The 18,948-nt window shown below is 65.3% G+C and overlaps 1 protein-coding gene across 1 annotated transcript; it reads right to left on the bottom strand.

Annotated features, from left to right (window-relative positions):
* Positions 1-1,663: 1,663 nt before the first annotated feature.
* SNCB (synuclein beta) lies at positions 1,664-18,758 on the bottom strand. The gene is made up of 6 exons (XM_074960180.1): positions 18,504-18,758; positions 17,963-18,093; positions 7,593-7,631; positions 7,062-7,180; positions 3,410-3,487; positions 1,664-2,326 (listed from the first exon to the last, which is right to left on the bottom strand). Exons 1-6 carry the CDS (start codon positions 18,710-18,712, stop codon positions 2,297-2,299), a joined length of 606 nt encoding a protein of 201 aa, XP_074816281.1. The 5' UTR covers positions 18,713-18,758; the 3' UTR covers positions 1,664-2,296.
* Positions 18,759-18,948: the final 190 nt, after the last annotated feature.

Here is an 18,948-nt window from a genome sequence, read left to right as displayed (position 1 = left end):
TGCACCCCTGGCTGCTGGCAGGGTTTTCTCCCGGGGCCCTGTCTGCTCCGTGGTGGGAGCTGGGGCCCAGGGCGCTGCGGGGAGCTCTGCGGGCTGGCAGAAATGCTGCAGAGGGGATTGCAGGCAGCAGCAAACCAGTTGTGGGGTGGGGCTGTGGGCTGGTGCCCCTTCCCTTCTGTGCTGGGGAAGGTGACCAGCAGGCCTGGCTTGGGGGATGTAACTTGGGTGGGGGACCCAAGAGCGGTGGCCTCCATTGAAGTGCGAGTGCTGGCTCATTGTCCCCATCTAGGCGGGTTGCTCTGGGTTCCCCGTTTTCACAGCCTCACCCTTTCTCGGGGCTGCGCCCTGCCCCCAGGGGCTGGCTGGCGTTTGCTGAGTTGGGGATGACGAGGGCCCAGAGCAGCGACCCCCGCATGCAGGAGCTCTGAGCCGTGCGAGGGCCACGTGTGCCTCTTGCGAAGGCCCCAGCTTGGATCGTGGGTGTGCAAGCACCATGCTGTTCCTAGGTGTGGGACCATAAAGGCTGCCCAGGAGTGAGAGAAGGGCCTCACCTCTGCTCCTTGTGCCTGGTGTGTTACGGTGTGTTCCTTGGGGCCCAGACCACGCAGGGTTAAGGAGGGTCCCCCTCCAGCAGCCTGTGGAGACGTACTCTTGGGACCTGGCCCCCTTGTCTGGGCACCTGCCCAGATGGCAGTGGGGTGCCGACCTCTGCAGCTTGCTGACCCCCCACCTCCTGCATCAGCATGTCCCCCCCCTCTCCGGTGCCTGTGTCGTGGCCTGGCTGGTGGGGTCCTGGGCAGCCCGGCACCAGTCCTGAAAACCCCCGACGGCCTCGCAGCATTCTTCTGGCCAGACCCCATCGCCCTTGTGTCTATCCATGGCCCCTCTCCCTGAGCCCTTCAGGAGCGTGTAACCCAGCCACGGGGCAGCGGCAGGGCCTAGGGGCACCAGGACTCCTGGGTTCTTGGCCTGGGTTGCTGCGGGATGTTCAGCATGTCACTGCATAGCCTCATGCCTGCTTCTCCCCCCACCTTATGCAGGTGGGTCAGGCCACCTGCTTCCTGGGGCCATGCACTGTGGGGCTCCATGCACTTACAGCCCTTGGGGCTGGGGTCCCAGGCAGCCTGTCCCCTGACCTGTGAGAGCTGGGCCATGTGGTGGGGGGCCCAGAGCCAGCCCCCCAATGTGCACCTGGCCAGGCCCTTCCCCATAGAGCAGCTGCCCATGGGGCCTCATGTTGAGCCAGGTCCAGCTTGTCCCCATGCACCAGCCATGGGCTCTTCCGAGTGCTGGAGCAAGATGCCTGGGAGGGGGGATCCCTGTGGGCAAGCTGAGGGGACTCTGCAGGGTGCTGACTGCATGCACCTGGGGGCTGCTGGGGGACAAAGACACCCTGCAGCATGAGGTAGGGGCTGGGACTGGCTCTGGGGCCTCTGAGCCACGCTCCCCCTGCCCCTCAGGGAAGAGGCCCAGGTGAGCATGTCCCCTAGGAGCTGGGCTCAGCATGGTGATTTGCCCCCTGACCTGGGGCAGGGGCTTAGCCCAGAAGCCCCTGGCTGGAGGCAAGTGCCTGGCACCCCCTTGTGGGGTGTGACCCCATGCCCAGCCCTGTGGGTTACACACCATGACCCTGCCCCAGGAAGAACAGACCCACACCAGCAGCTACAGACAAGAGCTGGCTTTATTCACGGATGGGGCAGCTGTGTCACTGGCAGCTGCCCCGAATCACACACGCAGGACGGGGGGGGATCCATGCCACGTCACAACACAGCATCGGGGGGGGGCTCCTTGGGACGTTGTTTGCTGAACACAGACACGACAGCATGGGGGGGGCTCACAAGGGCATAAACGATCCATCCGAATATCAAAAAAAGTTCCACGAAGACAGGAGCAGAATCACCGTGAGGCACGTGCAAGCGAATGTACAGCAGCCCTGGGGGCGCGCGCTCACCAGGGTCCCGGCGGCCAGGCCGCTCGGCTGCACTAAACATGCGGGGGACGGACACGGGGCCGGCCGGGCTTATGGCACTGGGAGGGACGCAGGGCGACAAGCCGGGCCTCGGCCACCCAAACCGCTCCGGGCGGTTGGCCGACGAGTTCTCCGAGCACTACAGGACACAACACAGCAACACGGCCTCCGGCGAGGCCCCCGGGAGTGGGGCTGCAGGAAGAACTTGTGACTTAACGGGGTGGAGGGTCCTCGCCATCGCCCCCCGCGCCGGCACCTGCCTGGGGAGGGGCACGAGGGGGTACTGTCATTGTGCTGCTGGTGGAGGTGGCGGGGTGGGCGCGGCCATTACGCCTCCGGCTCGTACTCCTGATAATCCTGCAGAGAAGAGACCGTGCTGGCGTGAGCTGGTGACTGCGCCGTGCCAGGGCACCCAGCTCGGCCTCCACGCGGGCAGCAGTTCTGCAAGCTTGGGCCTGGCCAGGGCTGCCCCGGCACCTCAGCAGCCACCGCTAAGCTGGTCAGCAGAGACCCTGGGCAGGACGTGGCCTTGCTCCACCTGGGGCCGTGGTCCTGGCTGCCTTCTCAGAAGCCTTTGCGGCTGGCTGGACCCCCCAGCCGGTCTGCACCAAGGCAGCGGACCCAGCCCCAGTGCAGGGGAGAGCAGCCTCTGGGCTGCTCCGACTGGTGCCCTGTCTGCCCCTGGAGCCGAGACCCACCGGGCGCCGAACGCTCTGACCACGCCCTGGCCCCGGAATGGGCCCTGCTGGGGGCTGCTGTGAAGCCACGACACCAGCACCGGCCAGGCTGGGCAGTGCCTGCCACGGGGGCTTTTCCTCAGGCCAGCGGGGCAAAGGACTGGGCCTGCCCCCTCGAGTGGCCTGAAGGCACACGGGTGACATCCATCCCAGCGCAGCCTGCTCCGACCTGGGGCTGTGACCAGGCTGGCGCCTTCCCCCTCCAACAGGGCTGGTGTCGCTGGGGCTGGGGGGGTCCCACTACACTCAGCCTGGGTGTTACCCAGCTCACTGGGTGGGACGGTCCCATGGTGCAGGGGCACCCACAGCCTGCCCTGCCCAGGAGCTCCCAACTCTGCAAGGGGCTTGGGGCTGGGCTCCCGTCCCTGCTCTGATGGGCAGCATGGGAGAGAGTCCAGGGCAGGCCCGTGGCCGCGCCCAGTGCCCCAAGGTTCTGACCCCCTGGCCTGGCCCCTGGGTCAGGGCTGAGCCTGCGGAGGGGAGACCCACCAGACCGTGTCTGGGGAGGGGTCTCTGTACCCAGGGCCACACGCCGCCCAGGCCGAAGGGCTGAAACTGCGGTGGAGTCCAGGGTGCGGGCACCAATGTGGGAAGGAGAGGGTCAGCGCTTTGTGGCTGGTGTCATGGGCCAGGCGAGCCCATCCCCCGGGCATCTGGGCTCCTGCTCTGCAGTGTCTCTCCCCTTGTGCCCCTGCCCACGTACCTGGGGCGGCTCCTCGTAGTTCTCACCCTCGGGCTCTATCAGCGGCTCCTCCACGGCCTCCTGCCCGACCTCCTCAGGCTGCAGGGGAGAGGGGGGTGTCAGGGGCAGCTCCTGGGGTGCCCCACCGCTGGGCCCAGAGACGTGTGTTACTGGGCTTTGGCCAGTGCCCCTCACTGCCAACCCACAGCCCCCTGTGGTGCCCCTCACTGCCGACCCACAGCCCCCTGCCAGCGCTCCTCACTCCCGACCCGCAGCCCCCTGCTAGCCTTGCTGGTGCCCCTCACTCCCAACCCGCAGCTCCGGCTATCCCACCCTGGGGCTCCCCACACAGCCCTGCTGGTGCCCCTCACTGCCGACCCGCAGCCCCGGCTATCCCACCCCGGGGCTCCCTCACTCCTGACTGGGCTCTGACTGACGCATGGTTACTAATGGATTTCCAGGGGGTAGCAGGTGCATCTTGGTGCTGCTCAGTCTCTATCTGGCTGGGGGGCTGCAGGCTTGGCCCCCCTGGAGCTTGCAGGCTGCAGGCCACACACCTGTGTGCTCCCTCCCTAGAGCTCCTGGCTTGGGGACCCCCGGTGCCAGGTATGTGCTGCCCCTCCCAGGGCGCAGCTGCTCCTTTTTGGGGAGGTGCCCAACCCCCTCTGCTCAGGCCTGCGCTTCCAGTTAGATTCCAGAGGGTGGATGGGCCCCAAAGCCCCAGCAAGTGTGGGGACCTGCCCCTCCTCCAGGGCCCATGGCAGAGGGGTGGGGGGCAGCAGGGCTCTGGGGGCCAGGGGTGGGGGGCAGAGGCTCTGGGAGGCAGAGGGGTGGGGGAGCAGCAGGGCTCTTGGGGGCAGGGGTGGGGGCCCCAGGGCTCTGGGGGTCGGGGTGGGGGGAAGCAGGGCTCTTGGGGGCAGGGGTGGGGGCCCCAAGGCTCTGGGGGGCAGGGGTGGGGGGCAGACGTGTGGGGGTGGGGTGGCACCAGGGATCTGGGGCCAGGGGTCAGTGGGGGGTCAGGAACACCCAAGGGGGGTGCAGTTTAGGCCATTTGTTGCTCTCTTTGTGCTGTACGTGGGCCCCGGGGCATTGTGGGTAATAAGCCACACCACTGGCCCAGCAGGGAGCCCATGGGCCAGCCCCCCCCGCCCCCCCATGCCCAGCCCCGTGCAGCTGAGCGAAGGCACCGGCCCGGCCCCACCGGTCTCCGGGTCCCGCAGCCCGGAGCTTGGCTGGTTGAGGGGGTGGCTGGGCCCTGCCCGCGGTGCTGCAAGGAATGGGGGGCAGAGGGGCTGGGGGCAGTGCTGGGCACCAGGCTCCTGGTGCTGAGATGGGTTGTGGGGTGGAGCCAGGCTGGGCCATGCCCTCTGGGCCCCTGGGCTCCAGCCCTGGCTGGCTGCCCCATGCTGGCCTGTGTGACGGGTTTGGGCTCCTCGGCCAGGGGGCAGCACCCCTCACAGCCTGGTCCTGCTGACCCACAAGGAGTCCAGCTCCACCCGGCGGCTGGGCCTGTGCAGAGCCCCCTGCCTGCCCCCTCGGGCCCCATGGGCCGTGTGCTGGGGCTCGCTGCCCTGCCCCCAGGAGCGGCTCAGCCACGTCCTCCCCTGCCCTCCCCGTGGAGCTGCCCGCTGCCGTGGCCTCCTTGTTTCAGCTGTTGCTATTTTCGGATAAGCTGGAAGCGAACGGCTCATTGTGGCAACTGGGCTTGCGGAGGCTGCAGCTGTCGGGCACCTCACGGCTCGCACGGCTCCAGCGAGAGCAGCCACAGCAGTGCCCGTCCCTGCATGAGCACACACCCACGCACGGCCTTCACACGCATATGTCCCTGCACCTCCCTTCATGAGCACACATCCACACACGGCCTTCACACGCACATGTCCCTGCACCTCCCTTCATGAGCACACATCCACGCATGGCCTTTACACGCACACGTCCATGCACGTCCCTGCACATGCATGTGATGAAGTGGGACTGTTCTTAATGTTTCCTCTGAATAGTGTGGGGGTGCCTCAGTTTCCCCTATGCAGTTCTTAAGTATCTAGGGGGTGGGGTAAGGGTGTATGATCCTTGCAGAGCCCTAGAGGGCAGGTGTGTGCAGGGGTCTGGACACAGAGAATGGCCGACACCCTGTTTCCTGGCCACTGATGGCCTGGCCCTTCCCCCCTGCAAGGTGAGAGCTAAAGGGTTGGAGAACAAAGGAATCCGGTGCCCTCCTGGCCCGGGAAAGGGACAAAGCCCAGAGGAGGAGGGGCTGGAGAGAGTTTCAGTTTGGGGCTGGCTGGGACATGGAGTGAAGGGCAGACGGGGTTGTCTGGCTCACTGCCCCCCAAAATGGACCCAGCTGAGGGATCCCGTTCTCTGCACCTACAAGCTCTGTGTTAGACCATGTTCCTGTCGTCTAATAAACCTTCTGTGTTACTGGCTGGCTGAGAGTCCCGTCTGACTGCGGCGTTGGGGGGCAGGACCCTCTGGCTTCCCCAGGACCCTGCCTGGGCAGACTCGCTGTGGGAAGCGCACGGAGGGGCAGAGGAGGCTGAATGCTCTGAGGTCAGATCCAGGAAGGTGGAGCCGGGTGAGTTGTGTGTCCTGCAGACAGGCTGCTCCCAGAGAGGAGACTGCCCCAGATTCCTGCCTGGCTTCATGGGGAGCAGTTCCAGAGCATCGCCCGGGGACCCCGTGACAGTGCACACACCCACGCATGGCCTTTACACGCACGCACACGTCCATACATGTCCCTGCATGTACGCACCCTTCCAAACACACATGTCCATGTACACACGTGCCCACATACGTCCATGCACCCCCCTGTCTCCACCCGCCTGTGCACGCATCCCAGCGCATCCCTTCTCTACCGGCTGGGCACACCCATGCACCCACTCAGCGATTCCCTGCCAGACAGTGGTGGTGCCGTCCTGGCCTCCCACCCAGCCGCGACGAGGGAGTCACCCACTCAGCGAAGGGCCGCCTGCTTCTCTTGCTGCTCCCCAACCGGCCAGGCCTCGCTCACCCCGCCCCGGCTGGGTTCAGCTGCAGGGGAAGCCAAACCAGCTGCACTGAGGGGCTCATTGTCTGCGGGCAGCTGGGCAGCCTGGCTGGGGCTCACAGGGGCTCAACCCGATTTGCAGTTGGACTTTCCACCTTCCAGAGGCTCGCCCCCCTGGCACAGACTGGGCCCTGCTGCACCTGGGGAACTCCCTGCCACAGGGCGAGCTGGCCCTTGACCTGTGCCAGGTCAGCTGCCCCCCACTGGGCTCCAGAGAGGGCATCTGGGCCTAGCAGGAAGGAGGCAGCGAGGAGCTCGGGGGAAGCTGGTGAGAACTGGCCAGAGCTGGGAGCCCCTGAGAAGCGGGAGGCTGGGGCAGGGCTCCCTGGAGAAGGGGAGGCTCCTGTTTGGTCGGGGAGCTGGAGTGGGAGGGTGGATCCCCTGAGCAGGGATGGGGAGGCAGAGGAAGATGGGAAACCGGCTTTTGGGGAATTACTGCAGCGGTGCCCGGGGTGTGTGTGTGTGTAACAACCCCTGAGATGATGTTCCTTTTCATGGGCAGAAGACAGGGGAAACTGAGGCAGGTGCAGTGGGCTGGGCCTGACAGCCACCCTGTGGACGTGGGTGCAGAACCCTCCTGGTCCCCCTGCAGAGGCGGCAGCCCCCGGGCTCGCTGCAGGGGACACTCACCTTCAGGTCAGTGGGGAACTCCTCCTTTTTGACCAGGCCGGTGGCGGCCGCGATGTTCCCGGCCCCCGAGATGACGGCCCCTCCCAGCTGGGACGCCTGCTCCTTGGTCTTTTCAGCCACTGGAAGAGGCAGGCGGAGCCGCGTTACAGCGCCCAGCCTAGGGGTGGCGCCCCTCGGCTGCCAGGCAGGGCCCGGCTGGGGCTAGCACTCAGGGGGCCTGGCTCCCGGGCCTGTGCTCGCACTCCTAGCCCCAGCGAGCTCGAGGGGGTCAGGCACCTCCCCTCCACCCCTGCGTGTGCCTGCGGGGCAGACTCATCCCGCCCCCCCATCAGGCTGGGGCCATGGGGCGGCCTGAGACCGTTCCTCCCAGCTGGGTTTCAAGCCCTGGCCCAGCAGCTCCCAAGCCCGTGTTCTGGCCCCCATTACATAAGGGGCTTTGGGCCGGTGACATCACAGCCCCCGATAAGCCTGAGCTCGTTAGTGCAGCCGCCCACGCGTGGCACTGGGCTGGGGGACTAGAGCAGCTGGTACCTGAGGTGACGCCTTGCACCACGCCCTGGGTTTTGCTTCCTAGAGAGAGCGAGAGAGAGGAGGGGGTTAGAGGGGCCGGTGCCAGGCGGGGCCGTCTGGGGCTGCCCGCGGAGCGACCGTGGTGTCCGTACGGGCATGTGGGGCAAAGCCCTGGCTGCAACTGCACAGCATAGGGGTCCACCGCACAGCCCTGCTGATGCCCTTCGCCCCGAGCCCGCACCCCCTGCGACCCCAGCCCACGGCTCCTTCAGCCCCACGGCATGGCAGCCTGGCACCACCTGGGGCAGTGGGAGAGTGCAAGGCGCAGCCGCCTGGCCCAGTCCCTCGCTGGTCCACACTGGGCGCGCCAGGCTGGCTCACGCCAGCACCCCCTCTGTGGTGGGCTGGGGGGGCAACCAGCCCTTGTACTGCCGCCCCCCGACACACACACCACCCCTCACCCCAGAGGCCCTGGTCTCTCCGCCGAGATGCTGGCATCTCCCTGGGGATACCCCATGGGGAGGCGCCGGGGCGGGGGCAGGTTGGGGAGTTCCTGGCGGTCCCAGGCGTGCCCTGCACACATGGTGTCCACACCCTGCGGCGGGGGGCATGTGCTGAGCAGGGCTGACATTGCCAGGGAGGCAGCTGGGGTCTGGCCAGGACTCGCCCCCCCCCCTGCTCTGGGGTGGAGGCTGCTGCTGCAAGGGGGAGCCGTGGGGGTGCAGGGGGTGCCCTGGCCTCTGGATACTGCTCACCCAGCTCCCTGTGCAGGCCAGCCCAGGGGGGACAATGGTTTGGGGGTCTGTCGCTAGGAAAATTGCCGTATCAGGCCTGCCCCTCTGTAGGGGTGACCCCAGCGGCTAGCAGGGGAGTGCCAAGGGCGGGGATCCGGGGAGCCCTTCCCACTCTGGGCTGAGGGCCGGGGGGTTCTGGAGCAGTGGATGGCTATTGGGGGGAAGGGGGGCAGGACAGATGCGTGGGGGAAAGGAACTGACCGGCCGGCCAAGGCCACAGAAGGCAGCCAGGGCTGAGCGACTCCATGAGGGAGAAGCTACCCAGCCTGTGGACATCTGCCAGGGCAGGGACCCTGGCTGAGCCCCGCTGGCCTCCAGGGACCCCGCGGGGCCATTAGTGCCCGTGTTTTCGGGGAAGCTGTGCGCCCTGTGCACAGAGCGTGCGATGCCGTGTGGGCTAGGTGTTCCCCCGCGCGCCCTGTGCACGGAGCGTGCGAAACAGCTGAGTGCGAGAGAGCCAGAGGACTGTGAGAGACAGCGAGAGCCCGAGAAAGAGCTGCAGAAGCAGCGGCAGCATGAACTGGCGGTGGGGGAGCGGAGAGGCCTAGGGGACCTCCCAGGGGTGAGTGGGGATAGACCCCAGGGGGCCAGTTCCGCAGGGAACCTTGAGACTAAATTGCTGCCCCTGGTTAATGAGGGGGGGATGTGGATGCCCACCTCACTGCCTTTGAGCAGGCTGCAGATTTGAACCAGGGGACCCTGTGGAAAAGCCCCGGTGTCTAGCTCCCTTGCTGGGTCCCAAGGCCATAGACTCCGTCAGCCAGATGGGTGGGGAGGTGGACAGGCTCCCACTCCTGGTCCCAACCTATATGTCTGGGTGGAGTTTCCTGGGGCCAGGCCCCTCGGACCCCCAGTGGGAGCGGAAGGTGATGGTCAATGGGGAGACATTCCTGGGGTGGCGAGATCCTGGGACGGAGAGAACTGTTGTCAGGCCCTGGGTGGTGCAGCCTCAGATGCTGAGGGGCTGTGTGAGCTGGGTGAGGGTCCCAGGGACGAAGCCCCTCGCCCTGCCTATGGCCCAGATCCCTGTGCAGACCCAGGAGGGGTGGGGCTGGCTGGCCGTTGGGGTTCTCCAGGACAGCAGCTGCGAGACCCTGTTGTGGGGTGACTGTGTCTCTTTGCAAAAAGAAAAGGAGGACTTGTGGCACCTTAGAGACTAACCAATTCATTTGAGCATGAGCTTTCGTGAGCTACAGCTCACTTCATCGGATGCATACTGTGGAAATTGCAGAAGACATTATATACACAGACACCATGAAACAATACCTCCTCCCACCCCACTCTCCTGCTGGTAATAGCTTATCTAAAGTGATCATCAAGTTGGGCCATTTCCAGCACAAATCCAGGTTTTCTCACCCTCCGCCCCCCGCACAGACAAACTCACTCTCCTGCTGGTAATAGCCTATCCAAAGTGACCACTCTCCTTACAACCTGCATGAAAATCAAAGTGGGCCATTTCCAGCACAAATCCAGGTTTTCTCACTCCCCCACCCCCATACACACATACAAAGCGGGGGGGAGGGTGTGAGAAAACCTAGATTTGTGCTGGAAATGGCCCACCTTGATTATCATGCACATTGTAGGGGGAGTGGTCACTTCGGATGAGCTATTACCAGCAGGAGAGTGAGTTTGTGTGTGTGGTTTTTGGAGGGAGGTGAGGGGGTGAGAGAACCTGGATTTCTGCAGGAAATGGCCCACCTTGATTATCATACACATTGTGAAGACAGTGGTCACTTTTGATGGGCTATTACCAGCAAGAGAGTGAGTTTGTCTGTGGGGGGGCGGAGGATGAGAAAACCTGGATTTGTGCTGGAAATGGCCCAACTTGATGATCACTTTAGATAAGCTATTACCAGCAGGAGAGTGGGGTGGGAGGAGGTATTGTTTCATGGTGTCTGTGTATATAATGTCTTCTGCAATTTCCACAGTATGCATCCGATGAAGTGAGCTGTAGCTCACGAAAGCTCATGCTCAAATAAATTGGTTAGTCTCTAAGGTGCCACAAGTCCTCCTTTTCTTTTTGCGAATACAGACTAACACGGCTGTTACTCTGAAATGTGTCTCTTTGGGACAGGATCCAGGCCCTGCTCCTGTAACTGCCGAGGGTTTGAATTTGAATCCAGGGAACCAATCGGTGGAGAGGGAAATGGTCAGTGAAAATGCAGATGACCTGGCTGGCAGCGGGGAGGAGCTGCTAGGCTCAGGCTACCTGCCTGCCTGTAAGCAGACCCCTGGGGCTGGGTGGGACAGAGAGATGCTCCCTGCCTCCCTGCACAGTGGAGAGGGGGCTCACGCTGGCTCTGATGCTGTAAGGAGAGCAGAGAGCTCGCTGCCTACCCCACTGGGACAGCAAGGGCAGCGCTGAGCCGGGGGGAGCTGAGACCCCAGCTGAGGGGGGGACCCACAGGCAGGGCAGGTCGGCTGCCAACCAGGTTTGCCTGGTCCAGAGGCGCTGCTGGGAAGTGATCCCACGGCAGGGAGGGAGCGACCAGGGACAGGGCTCAGCGGGGCTGTGACCCCAGGCCCAGCCCACGAGAGGGAGCAGGTCCCACTCCCTCCCCCAGCAGCTGAATTCCAGACCGAGCCACAGGAGGATCCCTCCTTGGAGGAGCTGAGGGGACGTGCTGGCCACAGGCTGCAAACCCCCGTGGGGAAGGCTGCAGGGACAGATTGCCGTGGGAGAAGGGGTTCCTGTACTGGGAAGGGGCTCCCCCAGGGGAAGTAGAACTGTGGGGGATCAGGAGGCCGCTGGGGGTGCCCCAGAAGTATCACCGCAGGCTCTTGTACCTGTCCCACGATGTCCCTCTCAGGGGATCCAGGCCCCAGGCAGCCGTGACTGGCCCGGAGTCTGGGATGCAGCCCCGCAGCACGGCAGGTCCTACGACCCCGGCCAGAGGGGGGGAAGGCCGGGATAAGGGTGAAGCCCCCTTGAGACCCCTGCCCATCACAGGGGAACCTTTCCAGAAGGTGGCCATGGACATAGTGGGGCCCCTCAGCAAGGCAACCCAGGCAGGGAAGAAATACGTCCTGGGGGTCATGGATTTCGCCACCCGCTACCCAGGGGTGGGGGCTCTGTCCTCCACCGAGGCAGACACCAGGGCAGACGCGCTGCTGACCATCTTCAGCAGAGGGGGAGTCCCCAGCGGGGTCCTTACAGACCAGGGGTCCAATGTCCTGTCACCCGGCTCCGGGGCTGGTGGGGGGTCTGGCCCACCTGGGCCTCTGCAGGTCACCCTCCGTCCCACGGGCTGGTGGAGAGAGTCTATGGGGCCCTGGGGATGATGCTGAGGGCTTTTATGAATCAGCATCCGCAGGACGGGGACAAGCACCTGCCCCACCCGTGGTACGGGGACGTGCCCCAGGAATCCACCGGGTTCTTCCCTTTCGAGCTGCTGTATGGGAGGAGAGTGAGGGGACCCTGGACCTGGTAAGGGACAGTCGGGAGGAGAACGGGGAAGACCCCCGGGTGGATCTCTTCCCTGAGGTGAGAGCCAATCCTCCCATCAGGTGTCCCCCGTTCAGAGTCACTGGGAAAACAGCCCAGAGCCTGGAGAGAGAGGTCAAGGACATGCTGGCTTTAGGGGTGATCCATCTGTTCAGCAGCCCACAGGCCTCAGCCATGGGGCTGGTCTCCAAGAAAGACGGGTTGATCTGATTCTGTGGAGACTATCAGAAGCTTAATGCCATCACCGTGTCCAATGCCTATCCCAGGCCTAGGCCTGGGGAGATTCTAGACAAGCTGGGGGGGGCTCATTACCTCCCTACTATGGATCTCCCCAAAGGTGACTGGCAAGTGCCTTTGGACCCAGATGCCAGGCTGAAATCTGCCTTCACCCCTTTGGGGCTCTTTGAGTTCCTGGTCCTGCCTTTCGACCTCGAGGGGGCGTCGGCCACCTCCCAGGGCCGGGTGGATCGGTTACTGAGAGGGTGGGAGAACCTGGCCCTGGCGTCCATTGATGACATCTGTGTCTTTAGCCAGATCTGGGAGGAACACGTGTCCCAGGTGAAGAGGGTGCTGGGCTGCCCCAAGGAGGCAGAACTGATGGTAAAAGCTGGAAAGTGTAAGGTGGAGACAATCAGAGATTGGTCCGTTCCCCAGACCAAGAAACAGGGCCAGGCCTTTACTGGGATGGTGGGGTATGACCAGAGGTTTGTACCCCACTTGAGCTCCCCAGCTGCCCCCATCACTGAGCTATGTAAGAAGGGGAAGCCAGACAAGGTGGTCTGGACTGAGCTGTGCCAGGGGGCTCTCTGTGCGCTGAAGGAGGCCCTAATCCAGGGCCCGGTAAATCTGGTAAACCCGGACAGTGCCAAGCCCTTTTCAGTGTTCACCGACGCCTCAGACGCAGGGCTGGTGCGGTGCTGATGCAAGTCGATGCTAAGGGAGGGGAGACACCCCATCGGGTACCTGAGCAAGAAGCTGCTGCCCCAGGAGCGGAATTACGTGGCCATAGAGAAGAAATGCCCACCTGTGGGGCAGGCCCTTAAGAAGCTGCAGCCAGATCTATGGGGCGGTGCTTTGCGGTGTCTACTGACCCCTCTGCCCCGACGTGGCTGCATCCAATGAAAGGGGCTGATGCCGAGCGGCGGGGGACAGAGACACATGGCCAGAGGGTGGCCAAGGTCAAGATGGGGGCTCCTAACCAAAAGAGCCCGAATCACAGTCCTCCAGTCTGGAGCACTGGGAGAAGACCTGATCCCAGTTTGGGGGTTGTGGGGTGGCAAACGGGCACTGGCAGCATAAACCTTCCCACATGCGGCCTGCGAGTGCCATTGAGCACGACCTAAGGGACGGTGTGAAACTGGAAGGGCCTGGTGTAACTCCCACCAAGGAACGGGAGAGATGCTGGGGCATCCATGGAAACGTTGGTGGCTTCAAACTTCCCCAGGTCACCGGCTAAAGTGACCCCGTTCAGTTTGGTCTCGAAAGGGAGAGAGATGTGACAAAGTGGGAATGCTCTTAATGTTCTCTCTGGATACTGTGTGAGTGCCTCAGTTTCCCCTATGCAGTTCTTAAGTATCTAGGTGGGGGGATCAGGGGGTGTGATCGTTGCAGAGCCCTAGAGGGCCAGTGTGATGATGTCAGCACAGAGAATGGTCAACACCCTGTCTCCTGGCGACTGATGGCCTGGGCCCCTCCTCTGCAAAGGTGCCAACTGAAGGGGTTGGAGAACAAAGAGATCAGGTGGCCTCCTGGCCCAGGAAAGAGACAAAGGCCAGAGGAAGGGCAGGAGAGTTTCAGTTTGGAGCTGGCTGGGGAAATGGAAGGAGGCCCAGATGGGGCTCTAGCCTCCCTGCCCCCCAAGATGGACCTGACTGAGGGGTCCTGTTTCCTGTACCTACAAGCTCTGTGTTAGATCATGGTCCTGTCGTCTAATAAACCTTCTGTTTTACTGGCTGGCTGAGAGTCCCGTCTGACTGCGGAGTTGGGGGGCAGGACCCTCTGGCTCCCCCAGGACCCCGCCTGGGCGGACTGGCTGTGGGAAGCGCAGGGAGGGGCAGAGGAGGCTGAAGGCTCCGAGGTCAGAGCCAGGAAGGTGGAGCCGGGGGAGCTGTGTGTCCTGCAGACAGGCTGCTCCCCGAGAGGAGACTTCCCCAGAGTCCTGCCTGGCTTCATAGGGCGCAGTTCCAGAGCATCGCCCGGGGACGCCGGGACACCAGCCCTGAGCTAGGGGCTAGGCAGCCAGGACCCGGGGGGCAGCTCAGGTGGGTGCTAGATCCATCTGCACCCCAAGAGCCTAGGAACTCCCAGGTTGGGGCAGTGGCCAGCAGTCTGAGTGGCTGGGAGGGGGCGTCATGGGGAAGGGGAGCTGTGGGAGGGGGCACTGTGGGGAAGGGGGGACGCCGTGGGGAAGGGGAGCTGTGGGAGGGGGGCGCCGTGGGGAAGGGGGGCGCCATGGTGCTGCTATGGGCGGGGGGCGGGCGGGGGCGTTGCGAAGCCAGCGCTGGCGGACCCCAAAGCACCACCGCAGGACAGCGGCCCCTGGGCTGGGCTGGGGGCAGTTTCTGAGCAGAGATCAGCCCAGGCAGGCCCGGCCCCCGAGGTGCTGGAAGGCAGAGCCCAGGGACCAGGCTGTGGTGCTCAGCTGGGGCTCCAGGGCACGACCCTGGGAGCGTCCAGCCACGGCGTGAGACAGGCCCCGTACGGAGCAGACGGGCTTCCCAGGCGCCCGCTGTGGTGAAGCTGGAGCTGCAGGGGCAGGTTTGCCGTGAAACTGACTCGGAGCCTGGGGGAAGGGGAGGAGCTTGAACAAGACTCAGACAGCGCCACCCTCCTGAGCCTGAGGAGACCAGACTCTGCCCAGCTGGACGCTTCAGGGGTGCCTGCTGGTGCCTGCGGTGGGATTCTGCTCACGCCCAGCGCGAGGACAGTCCCAGCAGCACAAGGAGGGGCCAGCGCCGCACCCAGGAGGTGCTGTGCTGGCCTGGCAGAGGCTGCCCTGCAGCGGCAGGCGGCCAAACATGGCATCTGTGGGAAGAGGACGCGAGGGAACGCAGGGTCCCTGCTGCCCTGGGTCCAAGGCTGGGTGGGGGCAGTTCTAGCGCTGCAGAGAGTCACTTACAACATGTCTGACACCTGCACACGGACTCAGGCTGTCCTGACGTGACTGAACTGGGAGCAATCCCGCGGGCATCGAGGGCACCGTCCTCACCCGCTGGAAATCCCAGCTCGCCCGCCAGGGTTAATAATGGATTCACGGGGCACGTCTGTGATAGATGGGGGCAAGCCCTGGCTTTGCCAGGTCACACGGGGTAGCAGAAACGTCAGTGTGAAGAGCAAAGCATTAGCACCATTAGCACATCGCAGCACCCCCAGAGCTCGTTAGCATCTCCAGGGCAGAGACCCACGGACTGAGGGACCAGAACCTCAATGCCAATGTCCAGCAGGATCCTCGAGCCAGAGACAACAAATGCTGGGGTAAGAGACAGAAGAGCTGAATGCCTGAGTCTGCCAAGAGCCTAAGGCCATAGCTGTGAAAGGGGAACTGCCCTGTGCAGCGCAATTCCAAGGCCCATGGCTCTGGGGGACCCTGCCAACCTGCCCCACGGGGACAGAAGGGCCCAAGCAGATACTCCTCAGCTGCTGGGGTGCCTATGGTGGGGAGAGAGATGGACCCCTGCAGTTCCCAAGGGGAGTGGCATGGGGCCGTGGTGCAGGGATGGAGGGTCTGGGCTCCCAGTGCTTGCCCCATGGATGCCCTGACGGGCTGAGCTCCATGCTGCCCCCTGCTGGGGCCAGCCCAGAGGAACTGCTCCTCGCCCCACTCCTGAATCCTCCAGGAGTGCACTGGACAGGAGACCCAAGCTGCCGTGATTGGCCACGCAGGTCACATGGGACTGGTGCAGCCCCTGGTTGGGCGTACGGGATTCGCGGGAAGCAGGGATTGCCCGCGATGGCTGCCCCATGTGCCCCATTTCCTGCCCTGCCCCAGAGCTGTGGCTGGGACCCGTGGAGGTGGGAGAGGCCACAGGTTAACATCTCCCTTCCTTTCTGCTCCCCTGTCCTCAGTCCCGACCTGCAGCCCCTGCTACACCAGCCCTGCGCCCACTCCCTCACCCAGCGCTCCTCCCCGCTCCCTACAGCGCCCCCTGCTGGGAGCAGCCAGGAGCACCTCATCCAGCCAGCTCTCCTGCCCCACGTAGGGGCACTCCCGCTGGGAGATGTGGGCGGAGGGATCTCGGTCTCCCTGGCGTGGGCTCTGGGGCAGCTGTTTGTTCCTCTCCCCTCCAGCTCGTCAGGACTAAATCAAGTCCCTCCCCAAAGTGGCCTCCTCTGGGCCCCGCGCCATCCGCCTGCAGAATCTCTGCACAGCTTGAGGGGCGAGAGGTGCCAAGCTGTGGTGGGGCAGGCTTCCACAAGCTGAGCCCCCTGGGTGCGCGCTCAGCCCCCAGCCCCCCTGACAGCCCCTTGGCCTGCTGGGCATGAATCCCCATGAGCAGAGCCCGGGCAGGGGGCTGACTTGGGAATTAGACTGAGCTGCCAGGATCTGAGCCCACCCCTGGGGCGGGGGGGTGGGGAGGGCAGTGCCAGAGCAGGACACCCCTGCGGCGGGGAGGGGGCTGGTCTAGGAGTGTCTGGAAAGCAGCCCTGCCAGGGACTTCACGCTCCCCAGCCCAGGAGGCTTTGGCTGCCGGCTCCCCATCAGAGCAATGCCCCGCTCTGCACAGAGCGAGGGGGGCTGAGCCCTTAGCTCCTCATTCCCCCAGCCTGGCTCACCCTGACTCAAGCACTTAACAGCAGCGCCTCCCTCTGGGCCAGGCCAGGACTGGAGCCGCACCCAGCACGGCTGCCCCGCTCCCCACAGCGCCCCCTGCAGGGAGAGGCGCAGACCGCAGTAGCTGGGAGCGCCCCCCAGCGCCCCCCGCAGGGTTGTTCACTAACTGCGGGAGGATCTAGAGCGTGGGAGTTGGAGTCCCCTGCCCCTCGGCCGTTCAGTCCGCGTGTCCACCAAGCAGCTTTCCTGGCCCTCATCCCCCCACGGCCGAGCGGCGTCACCACGAGCCCCCGGGCCCTAACGGAGAGCTTCCCCCGTACAGCCTGGGCCGGCCAATCCACAGCAACGGGCCCAGGCCCGGAGCTGGGGCAGGCAAGGAGCAGCAGGCCCCAGACACCCCATCATGGCCCGATCCTCAGCACATGGGGAGCTGCTGCTTCCCGGCCGGCGGGGACAGACCAGGGCAGCGAATGCGGGTACTGAGGAGCTCTGTGGGGCCCTGGGCACAGGGGGCTCTTGGCTCTGTGCCAGTCTGAGTGGCCTGAGCTTTGCAGGGGGGACGCGGGCACCAGCCAGCCAAGACAGAGCCCACCTCCTGCCTACAGCCTGGGCGCCAGCAAGCCCCCCGCCAGTGCCCCCCAGGGCCCCAGGCCCACCAACCGCTGAGCTGCCCAGAGCACCTGGCAGCTGCCCCATCTCAGCTGGGGGAGCTCCAGGCACGCACGTGGCCGAGACCTGGGCCTGGCATTTCACTGGGGGACCGGCAGGCTCCATGGGCCGCCCTTGGAGATGGGGGCAGCTGTGGGTGACGTTCCCGGGCCTGGGACCCCCTGGCTCTGGCATCCTGTCCTTTGCCCAAGGGCTGAACCTCCCCCGCCCAGCTCCAGTGCCTGGGCTCCGCCTGGCCTGCTGCTCCCAGTGGCTGGCAGGGCGGGGAGCCCCCGGCACCCCCAGAGCTGGATGCAGGCACTGGGCCTGCCCCTGCCCCGGAGCTGTGGGCAGAGCCTCACCTACCTGCCCCATCCATTGCCCCAGGCTGCTGCCAGCCTGCACCCCTTCGCTGGGCTCTGCGCACCCACAGCCGGAGTGGTGCCCGGCCCCGGCTCTGCCTAGCCCCCCGCAGCCTTACCCGCTTACAGCGCCCCCTGCAGCCTTACCCATGTGCAGCTTCCCCCGCACCCTTACCCATGTGCAGTGCCCTCCGCACCCTTACCCGCGTACAGCGCCCCCTGCAGCCTTACCCGCACACAGCCCCCCCCGCACCCTTACCCATGTGCAGCACCCTCCGCACCCTTACCCGCGCACAGCCCCCCCCGCACCCTTACCCATGTGCAGCACCCTCCGCACCCTTACCCGCGCACAGCGCCCCCCGCAGCCTTACCCATGTACAGCACCCCCTCCTTGGTCTTCTCCGCAGCCTCCGCCACCCCCTGCTTGGTCTTCTCCGCCGCAGCCACCACCCCCTCCTTGGCCTTGGACAAGCCCTTCATGAACGCGTCCATGGCGGCGGCTCTGCATGGAGACAGACCCGCAAGATGGCTCCGGGAGCCGGACCGCTGCCCGCGGTGCCCACAACCCCCCCGTGCCATGGCAACCCGGGCACAGCTGTACCCCCACCCCGCGGCGCAGGGAGCGGCTCCCGGGCGCACCCCGCCTGGGGCCGCTCGGGGGGGGTGGCGGACCGACCCCCCCCGGCCCGGTTCCGAGCGTAGCGCCCCAGATCTCGGCTCCCCCCTCCATGGCCCGCCGCCCCCCGCCCGGCTCCGTGTCCTTGAAACGCAGGAAGGATGCAAAGACCCGCGGGGCGGGGGGGCAGCTCCGCAGCAGGGGCACAAGCCAGGCGGCTCCCGGGGGACGGGGCAGGTGCCGGCCGGGGCCAGGGGGGTCCCTGCCCCCCGCAATGAGGGGCCCGCCGGGCTCACCTGCAATCGGCGATGGCGCTGGGCTCGGGCGGCTCAGCGCGGCTCTGCCATGGAGCGCTTCGCCCTGCTGAATATTGCGCTGCGCCGCGCCGCCCCTCCTCGCTGCCCGGATGAAGGGGACCCGCAGGCCGGTCCCCGGCCTGGCTCTTGCGGGGGCGGGGGCTCCCACAGCGCCGGAGGGAGGGGCTCCCCCACTCCACACACACCATGTGGCTGGGGGGAGGTGGAACGGCTGCGCTGCGGGGGTGCAGGGAGCGCAGGGGGGCAGGGCTGGGGGGGTGCAGGGAGCGCATGTGGGCAGGGCTGGGCCAGGCAGGGAAAGGGGGCTGCAGGAGAGGCAGGGATAACCCACAGGCTTGGCCCTTGTGCAGCCCCCCGCGGTCCCCGGGTGTGACTCAGACAGGGCAGCCCGGGGAGCAAGTGGCCCCTGGTGCCCGCACCCCCA

This window comes from Natator depressus, chromosome 8 (assembly GCF_965152275.1).
Source record: "Natator depressus isolate rNatDep1 chromosome 8, rNatDep2.hap1, whole genome shotgun sequence".
NCBI lineage: Eukaryota > Metazoa > Chordata > Testudines > Cheloniidae > Natator > Natator depressus.
This window is presented reverse-complemented; position numbering and strand designations above follow the sequence as displayed.